Source organism: Pteropus medius, unplaced genomic scaffold, assembly GCF_902729225.1.
Source record: "Pteropus medius unplaced genomic scaffold, Ma_sr-lr_union100, whole genome shotgun sequence".
Classification (NCBI taxonomy): Eukaryota; Metazoa; Chordata; class Mammalia; order Chiroptera; family Pteropodidae; genus Pteropus; species Pteropus medius.
In genome coordinates this window covers 8606642-8634633 of record NW_024340698.1, presented here as the reverse complement: position 1 = coordinate 8634633, position 27992 = coordinate 8606642, and the positions used below count along the sequence as shown (strand labels likewise).

The 27992-nt window shown below is 36.7% G+C and overlaps 1 protein-coding gene across 1 annotated transcript; it reads right to left on the bottom strand.

The window, feature by feature from the left end:
* Positions 1-42: 42 nt before the first annotated feature.
* Positions 43-27992, bottom strand: FRMD7 (FERM domain containing 7). The gene is made up of 12 exons (XM_039875710.1): positions 27876-27992; positions 27025-27129; positions 26187-26229; positions 24275-24353; positions 21537-21634; positions 11964-12078; positions 7361-7508; positions 5648-5743; positions 4101-4264; positions 2763-2831; positions 2569-2644; positions 43-1493 (listed from the first exon to the last, which is right to left on the bottom strand). Exons 1-12 carry the CDS (start codon positions 27990-27992, stop codon positions 402-404), a joined length of 2202 nt encoding a protein of 733 aa, XP_039731644.1. The 3' UTR covers positions 43-401.

Genomic DNA, 27992 nt, shown 5'->3' with positions numbered 1-27992 from the left:
TTGTTTGAGAACAAAATGACCAACACAGAATCTACCAAATCACTAAATGACATCAGAAGCCAATTCTATATGCTAATCCATACTGTCACCATTCTTCAGTGATAAGGAGCCTGACCTTTATTTATAATGTCTCTATGGTGAAATGTGTAATGGAGATGACAAATAATCCCTCGCCCTGCCACAGTGCTAGTATGTTCCAGAGTCCTTTCAGAGGGAATAGAAGAGTAGAGCTTGAGGAACAAGGCAGCAGTTGGATCTTTTATAAGGTAGGTGCCTAAACATAGAAGATTCTATTAATACCAGTGAACGGGAACTAAGAAAATGGTTTATGCAGAAGGTTCTTTCTTTTTACCTAAGTTAGTAACAGAACTAGCCCAGAAACGTTCATAGAGTTTATACTTTTAAGCTAAAAAGTAATTACACGGTTTTAGCAAAGTCTTGTCTTCAGCAGTTAGTGCATTGAAAGAAATATTTTCATCTTCTTCATCTAACTGTAGACTACCAGAAGACAAGCGAATTCTGGCCCTGGGCAACCTCATTCCTTTGCCATACAAAGAGTAATAGTCTGATTTAAGAATCTCTGATTCAGAATCACTAGATTCACTAGCTACATACCTTTCTGCTGCTCGCTGATCCATTATAACTGTTGGAAACTCCTGCTCAGCAAACATATGTGTAAACAGGTCAGCTTTACGACTCAGAGCAGGACAAGGCCCTAAAGGTCTAAATTCTGACCCAAAAGGAAAACGTATAGTTTTCATGTCTGATTGGCTCTGGGACCGTTTAGGGGTTTGCTCTTGAATGTCACATGCAAATGCATCCTCTAAATTCGGATCTTCTTCTAGATCTACATCGATGTTGCTCCTACCACTAGTCCTGGCCATACCTTCTTGGAGTTCTTGAAAACCTTGCTGAAAGCTCTTCATTCTGATATTTCTTGGGCTTCTTTTTGCTGGCTTCATTGCAGTGGGCTCCAGACAACTGTCTGGCCTTTCCCTCTCCTCTGCCATGATTGGAGATTGTCTGGGTATCTGGGGTGGTTTGTCCACATAAAAAAAGATTTGAGGAGGCATAATATCAACCTGCTGACCAGTACAAGGAATATAGGGCACATCTGTATATGTTAGCTGCCTTGCTGGGCTCACTTTTCTTGTAAGGCCAGAAGATGCACTCATGTGATTATCAGCAAACTTACAGCTTGTTTGGAAGGAGCTTAGAGTACTTCTTTCCTCAAAGTAGTCTCTGGGATCAGTATCTGGATCAAGGTCAGTGATAAAGACAGGGTCAATATAAATAAAAGGGAAAGAAGAACTGCTTTGGGACTGATGTAATGATGTGGGATCTGCCTCTGGTTTGGAACACTCCAGCTCAGTTGCAAATGTCACCTCCACTGCAGAGTTTCTCCTTCTACTGTCTAGCACAGGCTCAGATGCATGCACTCCATTCACATTTCGATAGTATCCACTGCCATATGCTAGTCTCAATTCTTCCACCTTGAGAGAAAAGACATGTTGGTAAAAGAAGGAAAAAGCCATTTGGTTGGGGTGGGGTCAGGTGTCTAAATTAGTTTTGAGTTTTGCAAAAGTGGTTTTTCACGAAGTTATTTCAATCCATGTTCTATTCTTGATAAATATATACAGAAAGGGTAGTAACTTGTACCATATCCGAATTCATGTGCAAAAAATACACATGACACTATCCTTTCTCTGGGCCATCCCACTTCCAGCCTCCGAGTTCTCTATGTAGTTCAGTCGGCATTGTAACACAAGCAGTATGGTTTACTAGCTATATCAATGAGCCAAGAGTTCTGACTTCTGGCCCTGGCTCTGCCTTTGACATGCTGTGGGACCTTAGGCAAGTCTCCTAACCTCCCTGTTCCAGTCTTCCCCCTATTTTCTATAAAATGGTAAGGAGGAGGGCTATGAATGGCATGAGAGGAACATATATTAGATGATACCTTCTACCATTATACCTTTGTGAAAGCTTTCAGATAAAAGCTGCCTGTGACTGGAATGAAGGCATGAGAGTTTATGAGCCCTATAATTAATGTTTTCAGTGAGAGCAAAAGAAAAATAATTAACATGGTCCATACTATAAAATTCAAATGAAGCCATCATCTCACAGTTCCAGGAGAATAGCACTTTGTTCTTAAATTAAGTTACAAAATTACACAGCAAAAGTACTTTAAAACCTTAACTAACACCTTATAGTTTCCTTTAAGCCTTAAGATTTTTATTGGTTAAAAGCAGAGCTTTTATTTTTAAAAATACAAATCTATAGAAATTCATTTGACTCTGCATTTTGCAAGATGTTAAAATTACAGGTTGTAATTTAAAGATGTGCCAGATCTTTCCGACCTATAAGGTACACCAGCGGTAGTATACTAAATGGTCTATTGGCTGGAAAGACTGAGCTGACCGAACACCCCAAGAGGCTAACCTATTCAAACATAGTAATCTTTATACACACTGGGAGATTCTGGCACAATCAATAAAAAGCATTTAAATTTCAAAAGCATTTAAAATTATGCATTACACTTATCTAAAAAAAGGTATTTCAGAAACTTACTTGTTTCGACACATCAGAGAGGAGGTCTGGTGAGGACCTGCACTGTCGTTCATGGTATTGAGATGGATAATGTTTCCTGAAATTCCCAAATGGAGAAAGAATTGAAATGGTCCTTAAGCGAATCCAGGATACATATAAATCTCTAAATTCAACTTAAAATCAATATGAGAAAGAGAGAGAAACAAACCATGTACCTTTCAAATGGTAAGCTCTTCAACCTCTCTTTGTTCCCATATTCTAAAAGTTGCCTTTGGGTTCTTCCACTATTAAAAGAACAAGATAAACATTTTATTACTGCTAGTCATAAGCCAGTAGGCTACCAAAACCCAACAGTCTCATTCATTGTTGAAATCCAAAGTCTGGATGAATGACATATATCATGACTCTTTGACCATCACATTAATGATAATACTCACTTACCCAAACATCAGGCATAAAACAGCAACTACTCAGAACCCAGAAAATTTTTAAAAGCCTCTAAACAGGACTATGTAGCAGTTAAAAATTCTGGCCTTGAAAACTAATATACTTTATAGGCATTTCCCCTACTTCCAAATTTATACACAATTTTTAATAAGGCTACATATCTGGTTTCCCGATCCATGATAGAAGAAAAACAGATAACTCAACAGTAGAAAAGGGTTGTTCTAGTCAGACATACACTAGCAAAGAAAGTCAGCTGACTGCTGGGAGAAAAGAGCACCCCCCCAAAAAAAAAAGAAATCACAAGTATAATAAAACCCAAAATGTCTGGACCATTTATCACTGAGGTGCAGGCTCTGACATGCCTTTCCCACCCTGAGGCCATCACTGTACTACAGCTTCCTTCAGAAGTGATATTTAGAATTACTGAGGTCATTAAGTATCATCTGTTTAAGAAGGCATGGAATTATAGAATACATTTTGGAAAGATTCCATCAAAAATATGTATGTTTTAAAAAATCTCAGTTTTTACTGGAACGATATTCCACTATTTGAAAAGTTCCTTATGGGAAGCATTTGATTAGAATATTTTTATCTTAGCAAAGAATTCCTTGGGTGGTGTCTTCAAGTAAAATTAAGATTTTATTTAGACCTCACTTACATTTCTCCAAAGTGTTACCTGTAGTAAGAAGCCTCTACTGCAATATTGCTCAAACTTTTTAATCCCTTGGCCCCTCTGGTTCTTCCTCACATTATCTTTTGCCTAACCACCACCAAAAGGATGTTGTTGAGCTTTCTTTTCCATGGCTTGCATGTAAGTTGCATATAAAGAAAACAAGTTAATTGAATATTATTTTTCAAACTGCATATGTCCCCTCAATCTTGCAGAGATTCTGATAGAACCCCCTAAGTAGTGTGTTCCCCTCCCCTTGCTTCCAATTTAAAAAAATGTTGACTTAATGTGTCACATACAGAATAAGCAAAGGTTATCATTCTTTAAGTGATTGAAATTAATCTTTTATTGCTTCTAGAATTCAAGCTTCTCCTGCCTTCCATGTTATTGAAAAGAAGTTGTGTGTATAGATTGCCTATATGCAGTATTTAGTTACCTATAGCGGAAACTGGAACCCTTGCTACAGAGTAGGGTTTTAGGCTTTGATTTAGGCTCTTCGGAGAGTCTGAAGAAAGCATGGTACTCCACACAAGTCTTCCAGAAAGCCTTGCAGGCATCTCGGCTGGCCATGGTGAACTCCAATGTGTCTTTGCACAGCACCTGTATAAACCAATGTCCATCAACAAAACATCCTTCAAGAATATCAAAGACTTTCAAATCCTAACACCTTCCAAACTATTGGTCCAGGTGCCCATGCAACATCTGGTTTTACACTTGGCTCCCTATAGGCTTCACACCTATTGAAACCAAATGATTGGCAACCCTCAAGGAACAGAGGGCCACTTCTCAAAAACAGAGCCTTCGCTAAGAAGCAAATATAAACTTGCACACCCCCTCACCTCAAACACTTTTTTAATGCCCCTCTTCTCTGCCACAAACATTTTTGTGAAGTTGTATATTAGGTTAAGATGAAGATCAAAGGGCACCCTTTCAAAGTGACAAGAAGTTATAAACAACCAACAAGAAAGGAGAGAGAAGAGGAGATTTCCTTACAGATGGCAGGTTTTACAGGATGATTACATATACATGAATATAACATACCAGCTGGAAATACTTCTTCCTTTCTATGCTGCCTTGTTCTATGATGCTCTGTATTGCTCATTTTGCATGTTTTTATCTGCTCTGGGGGTGCTTAGCTTTCAAGACATAAAGTCAAGATTTCCCCATTCCCCTGACTCACTATATATACCCATTTTCCCATGTATGCTGTTTTCAGCAGCCCCGCCAACCAACTCTGTTGGCCCCACTTCTTTTATTCCTTTCCAGATTCCCATATGCAGCCCTAGGACTCTCCATGAGCCTCACACTGGATACAGTCTCCTGAACTGCTCAAAAGAATGCTTTATACACTGCTAAAATTTAGAGGACAAAGCCCAAACTACTCAATCTTCGGTAGGTCAAAAATTTAGTTGATACACGTTTTCATTTTCTTGATAGTTATAAAAGAACATCTTTTCTAGCACCTTTGTCTTATCTTGTACAATGCAGCATTGACCAATAATTGCTTCTTATAATTAATTTACATCCACCTTCCACATTCCACTTTGGCAAAAAATAGGTATGCAATTGTTTGGCATGTAATAGGTATTCAATTATTTTTGCTTAAGGAAAGAAGATAAAAATATTTGATAAAATGGAACAGACAAAAGTGAAGGAATATGTCTATAGTCCTAGATCTGGTCACTTCTATTTGACTTATCAGATCTCTGAAAATGGTTTCTAAGGAGACTTGTCTTTCATTCTAGCCACCCCATATTCCTATTTCTTTATTCATTCTGAACTAACAATAGGATTTCTTGGTGTTTTGCCTTTAGTAAAATATGATTCTGTAAGCTCTAGTTTATTTATGTAGAGACAAGAGTGGGAGTACATCACCTCTCAGGGCCAACTAGCTTTTACCACTCACATTCAAACCATTTGCAGAAATAACTAAGAAATCTCAAGTGAACAGAAAGTAATAGAATTTATTAGAAAGTTACTTACCAAGATGTTGGCATGAAGTTTGATGAGAAAATGCTTTCTCTTAAAGCTCAACTTGCGGATTTTAGCCCAGTTGAAAGTATTAATCTTTGTATTTCCCTATAATTAAACACATGGCAGATTTCAGGATAAATGTCAGCATAAGCTGGTTTGTAAGACAATGCAAACCTGTTGGAAAATGTGCTTCATAATCGAGACTATCCTTTATCTATCTCTTACACAAACTGATCCTGTCATACTAGGTAAAAGCTCTGACCAAAGAAAGCACCCCAGGTAGGACACCAGCCCCTTTCACATGTGTTACCTTAGCACCCCATACTTTTTCTATCAGAAAGCACATCATATTTGTTTATAATTAGTTGTTTAATTGTCTGTCTCTCCCATTAGAATCAAAGTTGCATGAAGCCAGGATCATTCCTATTTATCCCTGTAGCTCAAGTCTCTGACACAGAGTGGATGTACAATAAATGTGATAGAAAAATGAATAGATTGCTGCCCAACTCTGTAAATACACTCAAATTCATTGAATTGTATGGTTGAAATAGATGAATTTTGTGGGATGAAAATTATAACTCAATACAGGTGATTTAAAAAAAGACTAATGCAGTGAAGAATACACAGAGGTACTCAATACTAAGTATCTTTGACTGGATTTGGGTAGGACAAAATAGACCAGCTATAGTGTTCCCAACTGTCCACAGATGTATTCACACTGAAAGAGATCACAACTAACATGATGGCCTTCCTTCCCCTACCCTCCCCATCTATTCCCATGCATTAAGAAATAGCAAGAATCAGGGGTTAGAGTGGACTGGGTAAAAATTCTCTCCAGGGTAAACAGGTATGACTATGATCCATTGATCTTTTGCCCATCAATGTCACTCTCATGCTCTAAACTTTACAACCAAATAAATAAGATGGCCAAGATTCTTTTTAGCTGAGTCTGTATCTGATTGACTTAGTGACTTACTTCAGTGCTCTAATTTGGTCAGTGGGTGATTCATTCCCAAACCTGCCTAAGTGTCTGCCTTTCATTTTGAAAGTTAGGCAAGAGTTTTTGAATCTTAACTTAGATCTAAACTTATTGAATGTTCACAGATATGAGGAGACCAGGTAGACTGAAAAAATGCTGGAAAAAAAAGCTTCTAGCCAAGTTCCCTGGAGTGAAGATTAATGATGGTGGAGGACCAGAGAGCCCTGAGTTGGTTTCTAACCTGGAAAACAAAGTCCTGGGTAAAGGATGAGCCAGTAAATGGCAACAATTGCTAGAAGCTTTGGGCACTAATTCCCTACCAGCTGGCACAGGATACCTCCAATGTAACAAGTAACTGAATGAGAACAACACATTTTGGACCCTTCGGATTGTATCTGGTGGATTTGAACAGGATTAATGTACTCTGTCACAGCCTAAGCTTTTAGGAAGCCAAAATCTGTATTTTTATTAAGGGTCTAAAAGTTCTAAAGAGCTTCTTGACTTCTTTTTTCCATCATGCTGGCCTGATCTAAATGTGTCAGTTCCTTAGAATCAAAACAGTCAATTATAGACTGTAAATGGAAGCAAAGCACATTGAGAGAAGAGGACTTAAAGCACTCCCAAGCATCACTTCCTTTTCTGATTGGTGGTAAGACTGAAAGGTTGGATCATCGTGGCAACATCCTCTCAAATTTGAGCCAAGATAACCACAACTGAAGGAATTTAAAGGAAAAAGTTGTTACCCGTAAAACCAGCACTCCCATGTGAGCAACAGCCAGGTGGATCTGCATCCCTTCACCATCACTGGCAGGATGAGGCCTGATGCCATACATATCCAGCTTTCTTGCTATGTCCAGTAGAAGAATATCAGATTCAGCTGGGCTTCTGCCACTGCAAAGGTAAAGAATTTATGAGCCAAATGAATACAGCAAGAATGACAGCTCCACCCTGAGAGCTCAATGAGGAGTTCAGTGTTTTCTTTGACCTGAGCTTCTCTGAATTAAGGGGTTGCTTTTAAGAGTCTGTCCCCAAGGGTTCAAAGATCCAAATTTGCAAAGGGGAATAGAGATAAGACACACACAGAAAGAAATGGACGACTGTATATAACTATCCTTTGCATATTCATAATGGTAACCAGACGCCAAAGATTCAGAACTGAAGTATATAACATAAAACAAGAAGGACCAGAGAGAAAACCCACAAAACCTAACCAAATTAAAAAACAAAACAAAACAAAACAACACTCAAGGACAAGGAAGCAATGAAAATACCAAGCTAAAAGAAAGCAAAAGATAAAATGGCTATAAGAGATCTAAATTTCAATAATCTAAGTGTAAATGGACTGAACTCACCAATAAAAAGGCACAGAGGTGCAGATTGGATCACAAAACAAAAAACAACCATACACTGCCTACAGGAGACACATCTCAGTTCCAAAGACAAATACAGACTCAAAGTGAAAGGGTAGAAAGTGACTTTTTAAGCAAATGACATTCAGAGAAAAGTAGGGTAGCAGTACTAATATCAGAAGAAATAGACTTCAAAATAAAAAAAAAAAGTAAAGAAAGATACTGAGGGACACTTCATAATGATAAAGGAATCATGCACCAAGATGACACAAAACTTATTAATATCTATGTTCCCAATCATGGATCCCCAAAATATATAAAGCAATTGCTAACAGAACTAAACAGAGTAACCAACCAAAACACTGCCATAGTAGGGGACCTAAAATACCCCACTGTCTGATATGGACAGATCATCCAAACAGAAAATCAATAAGGAAATAACATCTTTAAATAACACATTAGACCAACTGGACATAACTGACATTTACAGGGCCTTCCATCCCAAAACATCTGCTTATATATTCTTCTCTAGGGCATATGGAACATTCTCAAGGACCGACCACATACAGGAACACAGAGCTAGCCTCAACAAATATAAGAGGGTTGAAATCATACCAACCATATTTTCCGATCATAATGCTTTGAAATTAGAGATCAACTGCAGAAAGAAAGCAGGAAGAACCACAAATACACAGAGATTAAACAACATGCTACTGAAGAATATAACTGGGTCAGAGAAGAAATAAAAAGAGAGATCAAGAGATACATAGAAACAAATGATAATTATAGTACAACATATCAAAACTTTTGGGACATGGCAAAAACGATCATAAGAGGAAAGTTCATATCATTACAGGCCTATCTCCAAAAAAAGAATGAGCCCAAATAAATAACCTAATGTCTCATCTTAAAAAAAAAAATAGGAAAGGAAGAACAAATGAAGCCTAAAGTCAGCAAAAAGAAAGACATAATCTAAAGTAGAGCTGAGATAAATAAACTTGAAAACAAAAAAAAGGTAAAATAAATAAATAAATAAATAGATAGATAGATAAATAGATAGATAAATAAATAAATAAATAAATAAATAAATAAATAAATAAATAAATAAATAAATGCAACAAAGAGGTTGAAATAATCATCAAAAACTTACCAAAAAGTAAAAGTCCAGGACCATATGGCTTCAACAGTGAATTCTACTAAACATTCAAAGAAGATTTAATACATATTTTCCTCAAACTCCACCAAAAAAATCAAAGAGGAGGCAATACTTCTCAGAACATTTTATAAGGACAAAATTACCCTGATACCAAAACCAGGTAAAGAGAACACACAAAAAAGGAAAACTACAGACCAATATCTCCAATGAACACAGATGCAAAAATACTAAATAAGATGCTAGCAAATCGAATACAGCAACATATTACAAATTATACACCACGATCAACAGGGCTTCATCCCAGAGGCACAGGGATGGTTCAACATATGCAAAACAATTAATATGATACACCACATAAATAAAGTAAAATATAAGAATCATAATATCCTATCAATAGCTGCAGAAAAAGCCTTCAACAAGATACAGCATCCATATTTGATCAAAACACTTAACAAAATTGCCGTAGAAGGAAAGTACCTTAAGATAATAAAGGCCATATATGACAAAACCTCAGGAAACATTACACTGAATGATGAAAAACTGAAAACCTTCCCTCTAGTATCAGAAACACAGCAAGACTGTCCACTATTGCCACTGTTATTCAATATAACATTGGAGGTCCTAGCGAGTGCAAGAGAAAAATATGAAAGGCATCTAAGTAGGAAATGTAGAAGTCAAACTGTCACTATTTGCAGATAACATGATTCTCTATATAGAAAACTCTAAAGACTCCACAACAACACTACTAGAAACAATAAGCAAATACAGTAAAGTTTCTGGATACAATATCAACATTCAAAAATCCATAGCGTTCCTGTACACTAATAATGAAGTGTCAGAAAAAAAAAATGAAAAAAACAATTCCTTTTGCAACTGAAACAAAAAGAATAAAATACCTAGGAATAAATTTATCAAAACAAGTGAAAGACCTGTATAATGAAAACTGTAAGACTCTATTAAAAGAAATCGAAGAAGATACAAAGAAATGGTAAGATATTCCATCTTCTTGGATTGAAAGAATCAACATAGTTAAAATGATCATATTACCTAAAGCATTAGACAGATTTAATGCAATCACCATCAAAATCTCATCAGCATTTTTAAAAGAAATAAAACAACAAATCATCAAATTTGTATGGAAGCACCAAAGACCCCGAATTGCCTAAGCCATCCTGAGGAAAAAGAATGAGGTTGGAGGCATCACTCTGCCCAACTTCAAATTATACTACAAAGTTATAGTATTCAAAACATCATGATATTGGCAGCAAAACAGACACACGGACCAGTGGAACAGAATCGAGAGTCCCGAAGTAAACCCATATTTACATGGGCAAATAATTTTTGTCAAAGGAGCCAAAAACATACAGTGGAGAAAGGAAAGCCTCTTCAATAAATGGTGCTGGCAAAACTGGAAAGCCATCTGCAAAATAGTGAAACTAGACTGTTGTCTATCACCACATATAAAAATTAACTCAAAATTGATTAAAGACCTAAATATAAGACCTAAAACAAGAAAATGCAAAGAAAAAAAACAGGAACTAAACTCAAGGACCTTGGACTTAAGGAGGATTTTATGAATTTGACCTCAAAAGCAAAGGAAATATAAGCTAAAATAAATTAATGGGACTGCATCAAACTAAAAAGCTCTGCACAGCAAAAGAAACCGTCAACCAGGTAGAGACAACCATCAGAATTGGAAAATATATTTGCAAGCAACACCTCCGATAAGGGCCTAATATTCAAAATATACAAAGAACTCATACCACACAATAACACAAAAAAACAAACAATCCATTCAAAAAATATGCAAAGGAGCTAAACAGAAACTTCTCCCTAAAGGAAGTACAAATGACCAACATATATGAAAAGATGCTCATCATCACTAGCTATTAGGGAAATGCAAATCTAAACCACAATGGGATACCATCTCACATCTGTTAGAATAGCTGTAATCAACAGGGCATGTAATAACATATGTTGGAGAGGATGCAGAGAAAAACGAACCCTCATACACTGCTGGTGGGACTGCAAATTGGTACATTCACTATGGAAAACTGTATAGAGGTTCCTCAAAAAAGTAAGAATTAATCTTCCATATGATCCAGCATTTCTTCTACTGGGTATTTATCCCAAAGACTTGAAAATTCATATCCAAAAAGATATTTGCACACCTATGTTCATAGCAGCGTTATTCACGGTGGCCAGGACATGGAAGCAACCGAAGCGTCCTACGAGAGATGATTGGCTAAAGAAGCTGTGGTACATATATATAATGGAATATTGTTCAGCCATAAGAGGAAATGAAATACTTCCATTTGCAACAACATGGATGGACCTCGAGATAATCATGCTAAGCGAAATAAGCCAGACAGAAAAAGTTGAAAATCACGTAATATCACTTATATGTGGGATATAAACCTAAAACCAACAAATGAACAGGACAAACAGAGACTCATGGACATGGACAATGGCCTAGTGGTTACCAGAGGGTAAGGACGAGGTGTGAGGTGGGAGGTAGATGGGGTAAAGGGTGTCAAATGTGTGGTGACAGAAGGAAATCTAACTATGGGAGGTGAACACACAGTATAAATATATATATGCCTTATTGTTAAAATGTACAGCTGAAACTTACTGGATTTCGTCAACCAATGTCACCATAAAAATAAATCAATGAATTAATCAAAATAAAATAAAATAAAATAAAATAAAATAAAATAAAATAAAATAAAATAAAATAAAATAAAATAAAATAAAATTTTATCTTAAAATAAAAAACAAAGAGTCTGTCCCCAGGTACAGCATTTCCTGCTGGTGGAAGCATGTGCTAGTTAAAGTACTTACATGTGCTTCTGATGAAACTGCATGATCTTGCTTTCTAAACAGTCTTGGTTTTGTAAGTACCGGGTTCTTGCCAGATGTTTCCCATCCTTTTCTTCATGAAAATCTCCCAGTTCTGCTGCATGACAGAAAAGTGATATTTTTCACATTAACATTGCAGAAATAGGCAATGGAGTACCACACACACTCTCTGACATTCTCAAGCAGCTATTTCTTTGGAGCCAATGCAGCCCAAGGTCTCCCACCCCACATTGTATGTCTATTTATACTTTAGGATATAGGGGGGAATTAGCTGGTTCTTTTTCAAATCAGAAGCAGTGGGTTCCTATCAAGTGTCAGCACCCTAAGTCACAGAACACAAAGCAGGTCTTAAAGGCTCCAGGATCACATATATTTTATTTTATTCTCCTGCATCCTGTTTATGATTTCTTCCATTTCTGATCAGGTTGAATTGTGCCCCTCTCCCCTTTCTCATTTTCAGCACCTCAGAATGTGACTGTATTTGGAGAAATGGCCCATAAAGGAGTGATTAGGTTAAAGTGATGCAGAAGGGTGTTTTATAATCCAAAATAACTGATGCCCTTATAAGAAGAGGAATCCTGGACACACAGAGAAACACCAGGAGTGCAGGTACAGAGAGGTTAGACCAAGTAAGGATGTATCAGGAGGGCAACGATCTGCAAGCCAAGACGAGAGGCCTCAGAAGAAACCAAAACTGCCAAGTCCTCAATCTTGGACTTCTAGCCTCCAGACTCTGAGAAACTAATTTTTTGTCATTTAAGCCATGTAGCCTGTGGTATTTGTTATGGGAGCCCTAGCAAACAAATAGCCCCATAACTACAATGCAAACCAGTCACAGCCGTTCCTCACTCTGTACATTGGGAATCTAGTAAAACCTCAGCTATCTGCAATCCCCAGTAGATAAATCATTCTGGCTCTTCCAAATGACTGGCAGTTTATCCCTGATCATAATCTACTCATTTCTAGATGTCTCCAATTTATTATTAGAAACATTTATTATAGCACTATGCCTACAAAGTCAATTGAGGTATATAGGATTATCTGCCCCCACAGTAAATTGCTTCAAAATGCTTTGCTTTTAAATTCTTGTCTCTTCTTTATAATTTTTATGGCTTCCCCCTCTATCAGATTGATATGAATCACTTTCTGGTCATTGACCTCCCCTGAAGAGATAGATTTCCACTTGATTCTAAATTGTGACTTCTAATCTACCATACAATAAAAACCTAACCCAATTTTTGTAATAAAATTCACATTGTAACATGAATTAAAAAAAGAATCCATATAGCCAAATGTGTTAGCATTTTATGAATTGTAAGAGTAAATAGATTTTCCATTGAATCCTGTGTTGCTCTCCTATTGAGTAAAATGTATGGACATGGGGCACCAATTCTGAGCGCTAGAAAGTTTTCTCTTTTGTCTTGGTTTTCTCTTGTGTTGTAGACAGCATGCTCGTTTTTAAACAGGTGAAGAATATGTGCATATTTCCCAAAAAATCACATTATAATGAAAATCTCCATATAGTAAGATTTTGTTAAAAAAAAAAAGACCAAATCAATGGCTCTTTTATTTATTGCCAAAATCGATAAATATAGAAATCTCTTTAAAATTCAATCAGGCACATATAGTTTCACTGATTAATTCTATCAAATGTTCAAATAAAATATAAATACCAATTCTTCATAAACTCTTCCAGATAATAAAGGAATGAATACTTACCATCTCATTCTATGAGGCTAGTATTACTCTGATACCAAACCCAGACAAAGGCATCACAAGAAAACTACATACAGATCAAAATCCATCATAAATACAAAAATAAAAATCTTCAACAAAATACTAGTAAACTGAATCCAATAACATATCAAAATGATTATACATTATGGCTAAGTGGGATTTATCCCAGGATTGCAAGATCAGTTCAACATGTGAAGATTAATTAATATAATACATTATGTTAATAGAATAAAGGACAAAAATATGTTATCATCTCAATAGACACAGAAAAGGCATTGGGCAAAATCCAAAACTAATTCATGGTAAAAAAAAAAAAAAAGTTCAACAAACAAGGAATAGAAGAAAATTTCTTCAATCTAATAAAGGTTAACTATTAAAAACTTACAGCTAACATTATAATTATACTAAATGTTATGAAACTGAATGCTTTCTCTTAAGACCAGGAACAAGACTAAGATGCCTGCTCTTGCCACTTGCATCCAGTATTGTACTGCTGGTTCTAGTCAGTGCAATCAGGCAAGAAGAAGAAATATTTTCTTAAAGTACACTGAAAAGGAAGAGATGAAACTGTCTTACTTATAGTCAACATGTTCCTGTGCCTAGAAAATCCTAATGAATCAAAAAAAAAAAACCTACTAAAACTAATATATGAGTTCAACGAGGTAGTGAGATAGAAGATCAATATACAAAAGTCATTGTATTTGCATATACTAACAACTGAACAATCCAAAAATGAAACTAGGAAAACAATTTCACTTATAATAACACATAAAAAGAATAAAATATTTGGGAATAAATTTAACGAAAGATGTGTAAGACTTATATACTGAATAGTACTAAACAGTGACAAGAGAAATTTCTAAAAGATCTATATAAATGAAGACATTTCAGGTTCATGGTTTAAAGGTTCTATATTGTAAAGATTATAATCTTGCCAAAATTGATCTATAAATTTAATGCAGTCCTCACAAATTTTTTGTAGAAATTGACAAATAATCTTAAAATTTTACATGGAAATGCAAAAGAAGAACAAAGCTAGAGGATGTATACCTCCCTATTTCAAATCTTAATACAAAGCTACAGTAAACAAGACTGTGTGGTAATGCCATAGAACATATAGATTAATGGAATATAGTTGAAAGTCATGAGAAAAGTCCTTACATTTATAGTCAATTGGTTTTTGACAAAGGTGCCAAGACAATTCAGTGGAGAAATAATAACAGTCTTTTTAACAAATGGGACAAATGGACATCCACATGCAAAAAAAATGAAATTGGATTCCTACCTCACAGCATATACCATACAAGCATACTATAAGATTCAAAATGGATCATAGACATAAATCTATGAGGTAAACTTATAAAAGTTCTAAAAGAAAACTTAGAACATCTTTGTGACCTTGTTAGGCAAAGAGTTCTTAGATATAACACCAAAAGCGAAAGCATGATCCACCAAAACATATTGAGAAAGTAGAATTTTATCAAAATTAAAAACTGTTACACTCCAAGACCAGGCAAATGGCGTAGATAATAGAAGGTTCATTCATCCCCTATTGTGACCACATCAAAGATGTGACAGAAACACAGAGCAAACGGCAAGCAGAGCTGCCAGAGGTCTAGATGAACAGAAGCCTCACAACTAAGGAGAGAAATAAGAAATCACCCTGCAACAGTTGGAAGTAGGAGGGGGCAAAGGTGTGAGGCTGCTCAATCCGGAGCTGCTGAGTGGGTCAGAACCTACAGCAGCTGCAATCAGCAGCTGCAGATGCCTCTTAAAGGGGCCGTGTCAGTGAGCAGATTTCCATGGTGACAAACCTGCTCACTCTGAGCACCAGCACCTGGTTGGCTGCTCAAGGAGCAACAGGGTCTTACAGGGGGACACTGAGTTGTCAGAGCAAAGTCTGAAAGCAAGCCTTTCTCCCAGGCGGAAGTGCTCGTGGTATCCATTGTTCTTCTGTTGAACCCTCACCCTCCCAGTGTGCAGATGCAGTGCTGCCTTAGCTGAGACTTCATCAAACTGGATAACAGAGGTTGCTTTGCCCAGAGGATTCCCTGAAACTCCACCTCCCCCAACTCGCGTTCCTATTCAAGCCACATCCAGTTGTGTCCTCTGAAAGTCCAGTGCTCCTTGCTAAGCAGTGCCAAGACACAGACTGGTTGCAGCTGGCCTTGGTTTCTGGCATGGCCTCTTGAAAACTATAAGCACAGAATCTGTGGATTGCTTGCTGAATCTTACCAGGTGGCTCTCAAAGGGCACAGGCTGGGGCGAAACTTGGCCTGCAGCTGAACCCCTCTCAGGACTGTACACCTACCACTGCACACCTACCACACAAAGCCATGCTAATAAGACTGGGAGACTTGGGAGCTTTGCTTAGTACATAGAAACAGACACAGAAAGTCAGCTAAAATAGGAAGACAAAGAAGCGGGAAACATATGAGAACAAAACAGACATCCAGAAAATTGGGGTCAAGCAATCTCACAGATGCAAAGTTCATAACACTGGTTGTAAAGATGCTCAATGAAATTAGGAAAAGTGTAGATGAACTCAGTGATAACTTTAACAAAGAGATAAAAAACATAAAAATGGAAATGGAAATTATAAAAAGGAACCAGTCAGAAATGAAGAATACATTATTTGAGATGAAGAGTGTATTAGAGGGAATCAACGGAGTGGATGAAGAAGAGGATCGAATCACCAATATAGAGGATGGTGAAGACAGGAACATCCAATCAGAACTGCAAGAGAAAAGTAACTAAGAATATAATGATAATTTAAGGAGCTTATGGGACAAAATTCAGGGTAACAACATTCATGTTCTGAAGAGGGAGAATAAGAAATTGAATATTTATTTGAAGAAATAATAATGGAAAACTTCCCTAACCTGGTAAAGGAAATAGACATACAACCCCAGGAGCTCAGAGAGTCCCCAAAAAATTAACTCAAAGAGGCCCACACAAAAACACATCATAATTAAAATGCCAAAGGTTAAATACAAAGAGAATCTTAAAAGCAGCAAGAGAAAAGCAGTTAGTTGTCTACAAGGGAAGAGCTCCGATAAGACTGGCAGCTGATTTCTCAAAAGAAGCTTTACAAGACAGAAGGGCTTGGCACAAAATATTCAAAATGTTGAAAACCCACAACTGACAACCAAGCACACTTTATCCAGCAAAGCTATCATTTAGAGTCGAAGGACAGATAAAGAGCTTCCCAGACAAAAATAAGCCACAACACGAAGCCAGTATTACAGCAATTGTTGGAGAGACTTCTTTAAGAAGAAAAAACATGTATCAAAAACAGTAATAAAGAATGGTAATAACTACTTGTCTATGAACAAGTACCACAAATGGAAAATAATTGAGTGTCCTAACCAAAAGATGGGGAGGCTGAATGGATAAGAAAACAAGACCCCTATATATGCTGCCTACAAGAGACTCACTTCAGATTTAAAAAGACACAGACTAAAAGGAAGGGGATGGAAAAAGACATTGCATCGATGGACCTAGAGGGTATTGTGCTGAATGAAGTCATATAGAGAAAGACAAATATTGCATGATTTCCATACACGTGGAATCTAAAGAACAAAATAAACATCGAAAACTGAAACAAGATACAGAGAATCATAGATATAGAGAATATTTTTATGGCTACTAGATGGGAGAGTGGTTGGGAAGACAGTGAAAAAAGGGCAAAGGGATTAAGAAGTACAAATGGATAGATACAAAATAGTCATTGAGATATAGAGTGTAGCATAAGGAAAATAGTCAACAATGTTGTAAAAAAATAAGTAAAAGGAAGAGAGGTATTTGATTTAGTGGGGTGACCCCTTCATTATTTATATAGATCTCTAACCACTATGCTGTATAACTGAAACTAATATATTATTATTGCATGTCATCTATAATTGAAAAAACTTTATTGAATTGTGCAATGTAAATATGAGCAACTAATTGTCTGTTATATTTCATTAAAGCTGGGGGGAAAAAAACCTTTTGCATTCCAAAAGACAGAATTAAGATAATAAAAAGTGAAGCTACATATAGAAAAAATTGCAAATTGCATATCTTAATAAGAATATATAAAAATCTCTTAAAATTCAATAAAACATAACCCATTTTAAAATGGGCAAAAGATTCGAATAAGAATTTAACCAAAGAAAAGATAGGAACAGTTAATAAGCAGATGAGAAGGTGCTCAATATCATTAGTCAATAAAAATGCTAATTATAACTACAATGAAATACCTCTTCAAACCCACTAGAATGGCCATAATCAAAAAGATAGACAACACCAAATATTGGTGAAGATGTGGATAAATTGAAAACTGCATACATTTCTGGTTTTATTATTTTAATTTGGAGAACTATTTGGCAGTTTCTTAAAATGTTGAACATAGACTGACTGTAAGATGAAGCAATCAATTGCACTCCTAGAAATCTATCCGAGAGAAATAAAAACATGTGTCCAAAGACTTGTACATGAATGTTCAAAACATTATTCATAATAGTTAAACTGGAAATAATCCAAATGTCCATGACAAGGTAAATAGGTAACCAAAATTTGGTATATCCATAAAATGAAATAACTCAGCTATAGAAAGGAACAAAGTGCTATGATTCATGCTGGAACATGCATGAATTTCAAAACATTATGCTGAGTGAAAAAAGCCACATGAAAAAGACCACATATTTTGTCATTCAGATTACATGAAATGTCCAGAAAAGGCAAATCTATAGAAACAAAAAGTAAGTTAGTGATTGCAGAAGCTGAATATGAGAACAGGGAGTGACTGCAAATGGGCATGAGAGATCTTTTTTGGTGTGATGGAAATAAATGTTCTAGAACAGGATTTTGGTAAAGGTTGCACAACTTTGTAAGCTTACTAAAAACTGTTGAGTAATTGACCATAAGGAAAATATAAAAACACATAAGACTGCTTGTTTTTTCTCCAAGTAAGATGATGACAATCTAGGAAGAGACCTATGACATACAAATGAGTAAATATCATCAGTAACAGAAGATAACAAATGTAACGAGCACCTTCACTGTTACCACACTGGAATAAACTATCATCCTCTCTCTCTCCTGTAATAGTCTCGTATCTGGTTTCCCCACTTTCACCATTCGCTCAAAAAGTCTATTTTTTCCCCTTTTTTGTTGAATAAATTTGACATGTAACATTATATAAATTTTAGGTATACAGGACATTACTTTGATACATTTATACATTGTGATGATTGTCATTATAACAATATTATAACATTACATAATTAGAATACAATTTATTGTCTACGTTCATTATACTGTGCATTAGACCTCTATGGCTTATTTAGCACTCGTTGCAAGTTTCTATTTTCACAATAGCAGCCTATATGATCTTGTTAAAACCCAATTCTTATCACTTCATTCCTCTGCTCTAAATGCTTCCATGGCTTCCCATCTCAGAGTAATGTTCTAAGTCTTTAATATGATTTTAAGACCCTTCATGATTACTCTCTTCCTCTCTCACTCAGTTTTGGCTAGCCACAAAGCTTGCTTAATGTTTCTTGAATACTCCAGGCATGGTCCCACCTCAGGCCCATTGCACTGGATGTTCTCTCTGCCTGGAACTCCTTTCCACCAGGTTTCTACATGGTTTTCTCTCTCAACTTCTTCAATTCTTTGTTCAACTGTCATCTTCACAGTGAAGCCTACCCTGACCATCTTATTTAAAAATTTAGTACTCACCACCAGAATTCCCCATCTCCTTTCCATACTTTATTTTCTCCAATGCATTTATCACCTTCTAACAAACAAAATATATTTCCTTATTTTGCTTATTGTCTGACTCCCTTCCACTGACAAAATGTGGGCTCAGTGAGGGCAAGTATTTTTGTCTGCTTAATTCACTGCTATGTTCCCACTGCCTATAATAATACTTGGCAAGTAGTAGGTACTCAATAAATTTTTGAAGAATAAATAACAAAGAAGAGTTTCTAAAGGCATTCATAAAAGGGAGGCTTCATTTGGAATGTATAAATTGTGTTTGGGAGGGAGTGTCTGGCTAGAGCCAGAGAGGTGTGTAAGAGAAACTTAAGCAGATGAGAAGGTCAGAATGTAGAAGTTCTTGAATGCCTAGAATATAAATATTGGATGAAGAATAAATAAGCAAATGAATGAGCTATTTGGTTGTCTTCTGCACACTGCTTCAGCACCCAATGAAACAGTCTAACATGGATGGATTTGGAAGAGCTGACTCATTGAAACTTCAGCCTTTTTCTGTGGAAATATCATCTATTGATAAAATATCCTCTATAAAAGCTGAAGTGTTTCATGCTGTGCTTGAAATGGCCACTATGGAATGCCCAAATTTATAATGGTGAACATTAAAAATGAAATTGGGGTCTCGCATTAGAGGCTGTCAAGGAGCACCAATCCCCTGATTGGTTTTAATAGGCAGCGAATAGAGAAGGATAAGTCTTCCAACATTGTTTTCTCTATCTGCTTTAACTCACGCCTTCCACCAAGCTAAGCACAATACTGGACATACGGTTAGTGTCCTTGGCATTCAAGGCCTTCCAAAATGATTCTTAGTTGTCTGCCACCTCTCCTTAAAAGACCCTATACTTCAGCTTTACTTGAGCTGCATCCTCTGTATACACTACTTTTTGTCCCACTACCATTTTTTCATGTTGTTTTCTCTGCCTATATCATTCCTATGTCTCCCTTTAAGGTCCAGCACAAAAGCCATCTCCTCCATAAGCCTTCCCTGATTACTATTGGTCTCACCACCCGCTGCCTTCCTGAGATCCTGGGGCTGTCATAACCTGTCCCAGTCAGGAGTTGCTTGATAAACACTGATTCAGATATTGTACCTATCCAAGCACTTCATTCTGGAATTCTCAATGAAAATAGAAATCTACGTATTCTGGACTGTCAGGAAGGTAAGGGATAGAGTTAAACAAATGAACTCGTGAAACAAACAAAAAATGAATTTATGATCCTGCAGGAGTGGTAATGAAAGGCTTATTAGTGGAAGGCCTCTCTCAAAGAGAAAGTACACCCAGTGCTAGAAGAAGAGATACTGTCTCTAGCTACCTTGTCTTCTCAACTTCACCCCATCCCAGGCAAGCCCCCAATACTTCCCAGGCTCTTTCTCCCTGCCTTCCTTATTCAGCCTAGTCCAACTACTTGGCTGCTAGGATATGGAGAACTCTAATAGATGCCTGAGATTTTTTTCCCTTTTATCCTCTCTCTACCTGCTGTACTTTGTGCTTTGTTCTCTGGAGTCATGATACAGAGCAACACAGAAATCATATCAAATGTGATAATGTGCCACAGAAAGCACATCTCAGAAATGTATCCTGGGGCAAGCAGAGGGAGTGGGGGCCTGCCTAGCAAAGTCTATGCCTGGATTAGTCCAAACCAGTTTCTGGTTGGCAAGCCCCAGGAGTAAGAGGGGAAGGTTAGACCCAGATAGAAGAAAATCAGCATTTACTTTTAATCTACATAAACACAACCACTCTGTGAGAAAGTAGTCTCATCGCTATTTTAAAGACTAGTAAACTCAGGCAAAGACAGGTGAGGGGACTTTACTCAAGGCTACAACAGTTAGAATGTAGTAGAGACAGTATTTAAATTAAAAATTTCCATGACTGCAATGACAGACATGACTTCAACTACAGCCTCTTTCTATTGGAACGTGTTGTTTCTATATACCTTATTTAGGCTTTCTCTCCTCCATAAGTCCTAACACAATGATGGGCGCACTGGGGGTGCTCAGCTCCTTTGTCTGGTTCTCTGCCTGGTCAATATGCCCCAAAGCCAACATTTACTACTTACATTGTAAGATGTGAGACACCATCAATGCTGTACAGTTGTCACTGCATGGAAGCCTTCCTAGAGCCAAATCCGTCTTTATTTGAAGAGTAAAAAGATACCTGCCAAGAATTTGGGGAAAATCTCTTGAGAAAGAAACAGGAACAAGAAAGAAGCATTTCCCTTCTCCCAGATCCAAAATGTTTCAAAAAAGAAATGGCACTCCCAGTCAGTGAGATGCGCCTTTGGGGTAGTGAGTAATTTATAGGCTTTGCTTTAGCCCCAAACCAGCACTAGACCGCAATACAGCTGATCTAGCACTTTGGCACGCTTCACAGCCATTAGGAATCACCCCAACCAAATCCTCCCACCAACTTTAAGGAGTTGGTCAATCATCCTCTGGTGGTTTCTGCCACGTAGCAAAACCACATACCAGCCAGGGAGAAAGAAAATTTCAGCAAGAATCAGCCCACTCAGGAGACCAGTACTGCTCTGTTTATAAAATGCGATCAAGTATTCACTATCAAAACAACTTAGGAGGTAGACTGGGCAGGAACAATCACACCATTTCACAGTTATAGAAAGACAGAGGTTAGGTGATTTGGGCAAGGTCATATCACTCAAAGATAGTGAGTCTGTGACTAGAATTCAAGTCTGCCATTGAATTCAGACCTTCTCCTATCCAAAAGATTGTGTTTCAGAAACCAAGGACTTGAGACCACCTTCTCTGTGTCATCACAGTCCAGCCCAGTATTTTACACAGAGCAAGTATGGAATTACTGTGTCCTGGATGGAATGAAACCAAACTACCCTTTTTCCCACTCACAGCTCATCAGGGACCCATAAAGTGCTGGCTGGTACCCAGAGCTTTGTCAGAGAGATAGCATTTGTGCCACACTTTTAAGCCATCATCAAAGGAGAATCAACTTTGAAAAGATGTATATAATTAAGATTCTACCACTGACTACTTTCTTCCATGGTCCAATATTGGTTCCAATATTTTATTTTATACATAAAACATTTATTGAGTATCTACTGTGGGTGTTTCCCTATGTAAGATGAAATTTTCTAAATAAATCTCTATCTGGACTTTTATTTAAAACCAGTTAAGCCTTAAGGCAATGTGGAGAATCAAAATTAATTTCAGGTGATAGATGAAAATCCTGATTAGAAAAAACTAAACGGGTAAATTAGGAGGTGATTATTCAATTTACAAAAGCATTCATCATTATAATTCTTCCAACTGTGAGTTCTTCTAATGAGTTAGAAATGAATCAATTAGAAAAATTATATTTGAATGACAGTTTCAGAAACTCCTATATTGGATCCAAGTAAGATATCCTTGTAAAGTCAACTATAGTTAAGTATTCTTAGATGGATCAATTAAGAAAAAAATAAAGGAAGTCTAATCTTTGCCATTGCCTGCTTTCAAATATAGATGTAAGTGAGAAACATCAGCCTCAATTGCTAAAGGGAAAGTGATTTTGTTTTGCTCCTAGCAAGAAAGGAAGGAAACCTTTTGGTCATTTGATATGTTCCTTGCTGTTAAGAAGACAGCTGCCTGCTTCAACAAACAAATCCTTGCTCTGAACAGCTGATGAATCATTTATTATCCTATTGATTTTCTCATTCTTTTTTTTTCTGAGAAAGTTTATCTCCATCAAAATTGGCCACTATTTGAGACATGATGGAAATGGGTTAGCAAATGCAAACTAATATAGATACCAAGATATCAAGTTATCTGAGAAAGTAGACTACGATTCATAAATGCGGAGAAAATTGGGAGAGAGAGAGACTGACTTTTGAAAAATGACCAAAGACCCCTCAGAAAAGAGAAATACTCCTGTAGAAAAGAGGTGGAAAAGAACTGGCCATGAATCATGTTGTGGGGAAAACTTCAGGGAGAATATCTGCCAACACTGTGATCTTGGCCAAGTCATTCTAGGTCCCAGGACCTGTTTCCTCATCTGTGAACCAAGAAAGCTGGACTAGATTATCTCTTATATCCCTTCTAAATGTAAGAGTCTAAAGTTTGGAAAGCAGAGTAAGGTTATAGGGAGTATTATGTTGAAAATGTATTTTTGAAAAAGTAGGTTCACGTTATAATTTTAAAGGATATTTTTATAAGTATAAAAATACTTTTTAAATGTTTTATACTTTTAACTTTTTAACTTTTTTCATTTTTGTAAGTATAAAATATTTTACTTTTATAAATTTTAATAATTTATCATTATAAATTATTATTAAATTATATTACATTATTAATTTATCATTAAATAATTACAAAGATCAATTTATATTATGCATTATAAATAATTTATTAAAATTTTATATTTTTTACTTTTTAAATTTTTTTATAAGTATATGTCATCATCACTTTCTACCTATGGAATACATACACACACCATTTTCAATATCCATGGAAATTAGTTGGCATTACACTTGTGCTGTCAAGTTACCCCTGATTAGAACACAGGTGAAATGAAGACAAGCACTCTAATTGTTGCAGCAGTTAATGGCATAACCCTCAAGTGGGCACTCAGGCATGCTACACTTCTAGAACACTGGCTCCTCCTTCTCCTTGAAGTCCTCATCCTTTGGAAGATTAACCATTTGAGGAACAGCTTGGCCCTCCTTCTCTCCAGTTCCTCACTATCTCCCAGAGAATGACTGAAATCCGAGCCTTCCAAAGAAAGCTAGAAGCCTATTCCCTGAAAAATGGAGAATAATGATTCTTAAGTAACAGCAAGCAAGTACTATACCTTGTAAGCTCTTCTTGAAGATGTCCAGGATCCACTGGGAAAAATTTCACCATAAATTTGAAAACAACTTCCTTAGGATCTTAAAACATAATATCTCCATAAGTTTTATTTACATGTCCATCACAACAGTTACAGGTGTTTATACACACAGACACAGAATCCCCTCTCCTCTTCCCTCCTCTCCCTTTCTCTCCCTTCCACAGACTTTTAAATTTCAAAATTTCACATTTGTATGATGCTGCTATTTCTGCATTGTGTCTCTATGTGGATAGCAATTGGGAAAGTTCTCCTGGCCCTCCTCCTACCCTCTCTACCTTTGAGTTTCTTTTTGTGAAAATGTACCTCTTTCAGGCCTACTGTGTCCTCTCTTAAGAGGTGTTCTATTTAGAAAAATATACCACATGTTACTTGGGATTCTGCATTCCTGGTTGAGAGAAGGGCCTAGCTTTAGAGGCAGTTGGATATCACCTGGTTGAATGATCTCATTAAGGGAAGCAGTATGAACTGATGCGTCTACGTATCTTAAAATTTACATCAAACATATTTACTTGCCTTCATTTCTACTTGCATTTGAAAATAAGAAACTGTGTCAAGGATTGTATTAGGCATGTACAGGAATAAAAAGGCAATTAAGCACTCATATTCTGGTAGAAGAGACAGACATCTAAATAGACAATTACAGCACTACAAGTGTTATAAGCACTGTGTACTTGAGAAGCATAAGAGGGGGGGAAAGAATTTGCAGAAGATCAAAAAAGGCTTTCTATAGGAGTTGACACCTGAGCAGAGCTACTAGATTTAGCAAATAAAATGCAGGACTCCCAATTAAATTTCAATTTTAGATAAATGATTACATGGGACATACTTATACAAGGACATTATTATTTATCAGAAATTCCAATTTAGTTGGCATCCTCTATTTTATCTGAGAAGCCTACAGCTGAGGTTAGTTTAGTCAAAGTCAGGAAAGGTAGGAATACAAAGTGGTCAGTGGTAGAGGTAAGGTTAGAAAGGCAGGCAGAGTCCAGCGTTTTGTGGATGATGCTAATGAGTTTGGACTTTATTCTAAGAGTTATAAGGAGCCAATGGAAGCATTGTAAGAAAGACATTGATGTGGCAGGTTTGTATTTTCAATAGTTCCCTTTGGGAGTATTGTAGATGATGGGTTAGGGGGAATTGTTTTGGAAGCTGTTGGTATAATGTGACATTATCATTTTGTGGTAGGAAAGAGACAGAACTGTGGAAAGCACCAACATGTAAAGAGCAGGTGGGGGAACAGACATTGTAAGAGAATGTTTCTCAAAGTGTTGATTGAAATCCACTGACATCAGAAACACTGGTGAAACATGTTTAAAATGTAGGAAGCTGGCCCCCAACCCAGGAATGAGATCTGGGAATCTCTATTTTAACAAGAACTCCAAATGATCCTAATACACACTGAAATTTGAGAACCACCACACTAGATTTTGAAATACAGCATAGAGGGAATATGTTATACATAGTAGGCACTAAAATATGAACTGAAAAGAATAGACAATATCTAACAGAATAAAACTTAAACATCTTCAGGCAGAAGGTCAATGGCATTGCAGATGGGCATCAAGGATGCTTGAAGATTGCAGTGCTAGAACCTGAGATACATTCTCAGAGCCAATCCACAGAGTGCTGTAATTACCAGAGTTCTTCAGATTTACTCAAAGATCCAGCAGCATTATTTTCTTCACATCTCAGAGAAGGTTAAAGCATTTTTTAATTGTTAAATTCACTAGATGTATGAAAGATTAAAATAATACATCAAAGCCCTTTTCTCCCCCTATATTAAGGTGAGGAATAGTATGGTGTTGCTAAAACATTCAAATATTTTCAAGTTTTAACAAGAAATTATATTCCTTAAATTATTTGTCATACTTACTTTTTACTTGCTTTGTAATGGGCTTCAGAAGTTCCAACCAAACCTGTAATAGTATTAATGAAAAAATTGATAGAACATGGTATTGAGTGCAACTTTTTTTAGTACTAGTTAAAAGTCAACATGAAATAAATACCAAAATGATTTAGAAGTCTAATAATAATTAGAACAGCAATGTCTAAGAGATAGTACACCTCTACCACACTCAATTTGCCCCCTTGTATTTTCTCAAGGACAGTGAACATTGTTGATCTGTAAACTCTTTGTTGTTGACATTTGAATCACTGCTCCCCTGTCTGTAGAATGACAGAGGTGTCACATACAAGGCTCATTAGTTGCTATGAAAACTAATGAAGGCATTTGGCTCCACATTTGAATTCTACAGCCCCCAAATGCCAATTTAATAGATATAATGAGCATTTCTGGGAAGATTCCAGGTAATAGATATGCCAAGGCAGAACGCAGCAGGAAAAACATCAGGTAAGTTAGGACTCCAGATTGGGAAGAAAGGAAAGTCCCCCAAATACTCGTTGGTGAAGTTAGGAGTCTTAATTATGGAGGTTGATTTCCAGATTCTGGAAAGTCAGAATAGATAAAGCATAAATAGCTGTTCACAGAATGACAAAAGAGGAGCATGGAGTGGAAGAGTTTGTGTTTGGCAAGCTAAGATGACTTAATAGAAAAGTATGGAGGAGGAAAAATAGTTATTAAATTCAGTCATTTTGCAAGGGTTTAAATGTTTTTTTTTCCCTCATTTTTCAATTAGGGGTTCGAACCTAGCTGAAAACTGTATTTAGAAGCAATTCTAGACACAGAGAACCCTATAATGAAACCAACTTACATTATTTCCAGAATGGCTACAGAATTCTAATCCAAAATATTCCTTTTCAGCAAGATTTAGATGGCTGCAACTCAGGTTAAACAGTGCCTTCCCGGATGACTTTTGCTAAACAAAACAAAGAGATCATAGCACAGTTTGTGTTCCTAACTTGATATTGTTACTGCTGTGTGAAATAAATGGTAGAAGCAACAAGACTTTCTTCAAATATTGTTTCCTTTAAGCACTGTTTAGAGGCACTGCATCCCCCAAATGCTGAGTTTTACAGATAAAAACACGCATCTATCCATAAATTGTTTTAGGGGTAACCCCTTAAAAAGCCTCAGACTAATGACAAACCCTCTTGGAAAAACAAAACCTTGCACTTGGTTAGATCGGCAAATCTACCATTTCAATGGAATTCTTTAATCAATTCATCCCTTGGGCAATTTGAATGATTTTCCCCAAATTGACAGATAGTTTAATCAAGAAGCAAATCTAACCTGCTTAAAATCCTTCAGTGGCTCCCCTCAGGATAAAGTCTATACTCCTTAACACAGGAAGTTGGGCCTTCTCACCCTCTAGAAGCCAGCCTGCTGCTCCAGACTCATCTCTTGCCCCTCTCTTTGCCCGTCACTTTCCTTTATAATAATCTCAGCCTGCTTGTAGTTCCCCATATATGTCAAGTCTTTTCATGCCCTCATGCCTCTGCTCATGTCATTCCTTCTACATAGATTGCCCTTCCCACCTTTCTTTGGTTTGGCTTATTTCTACTTGGTTCAGATGTCATCTCCCTGGGACAGCCTTCTCTGATCCCTCTCAGCAGCAGGTTGAGCCAAAGGGCAACCACCCTGCTTCCAAACACCCTCTCTTACCTCAAACATGGCATTTCTTAACAAGTAATATCTGTCTTCCCCATTAGACTGAATTCCTTCACAGCAGGGACCTTGCTTTATCTTTTTCCTCACCAGATCTAACTGAGCCTGGCACAT

What these genes read in the sequence shown, in the direction of transcription:
- FRMD7 (XM_039875710.1), bottom strand. Translation starts at nt 27,992, where the DNA reads ATGTGCCAGGCTCAGTTAGATCTGGTGAGGAAAAAGATAAAGCAAGGT. An exon ending in GTAGCCATTCTGGAAATAAT is followed by an intron (nt 26,230 to 27,024) that starts GTAAGTTGGTTT and finishes ATACTATTACAG; the next exon opens with GTTTGGTTGGAACTTCTGAA. An exon ending in AAGAGCTTACCATTTGAAAG is followed by an intron (nt 2,645 to 2,762) that starts GTACATGGTTTG and finishes TGGGAATTTCAG; the next exon opens with GAAACATTATCCATCTCAAT.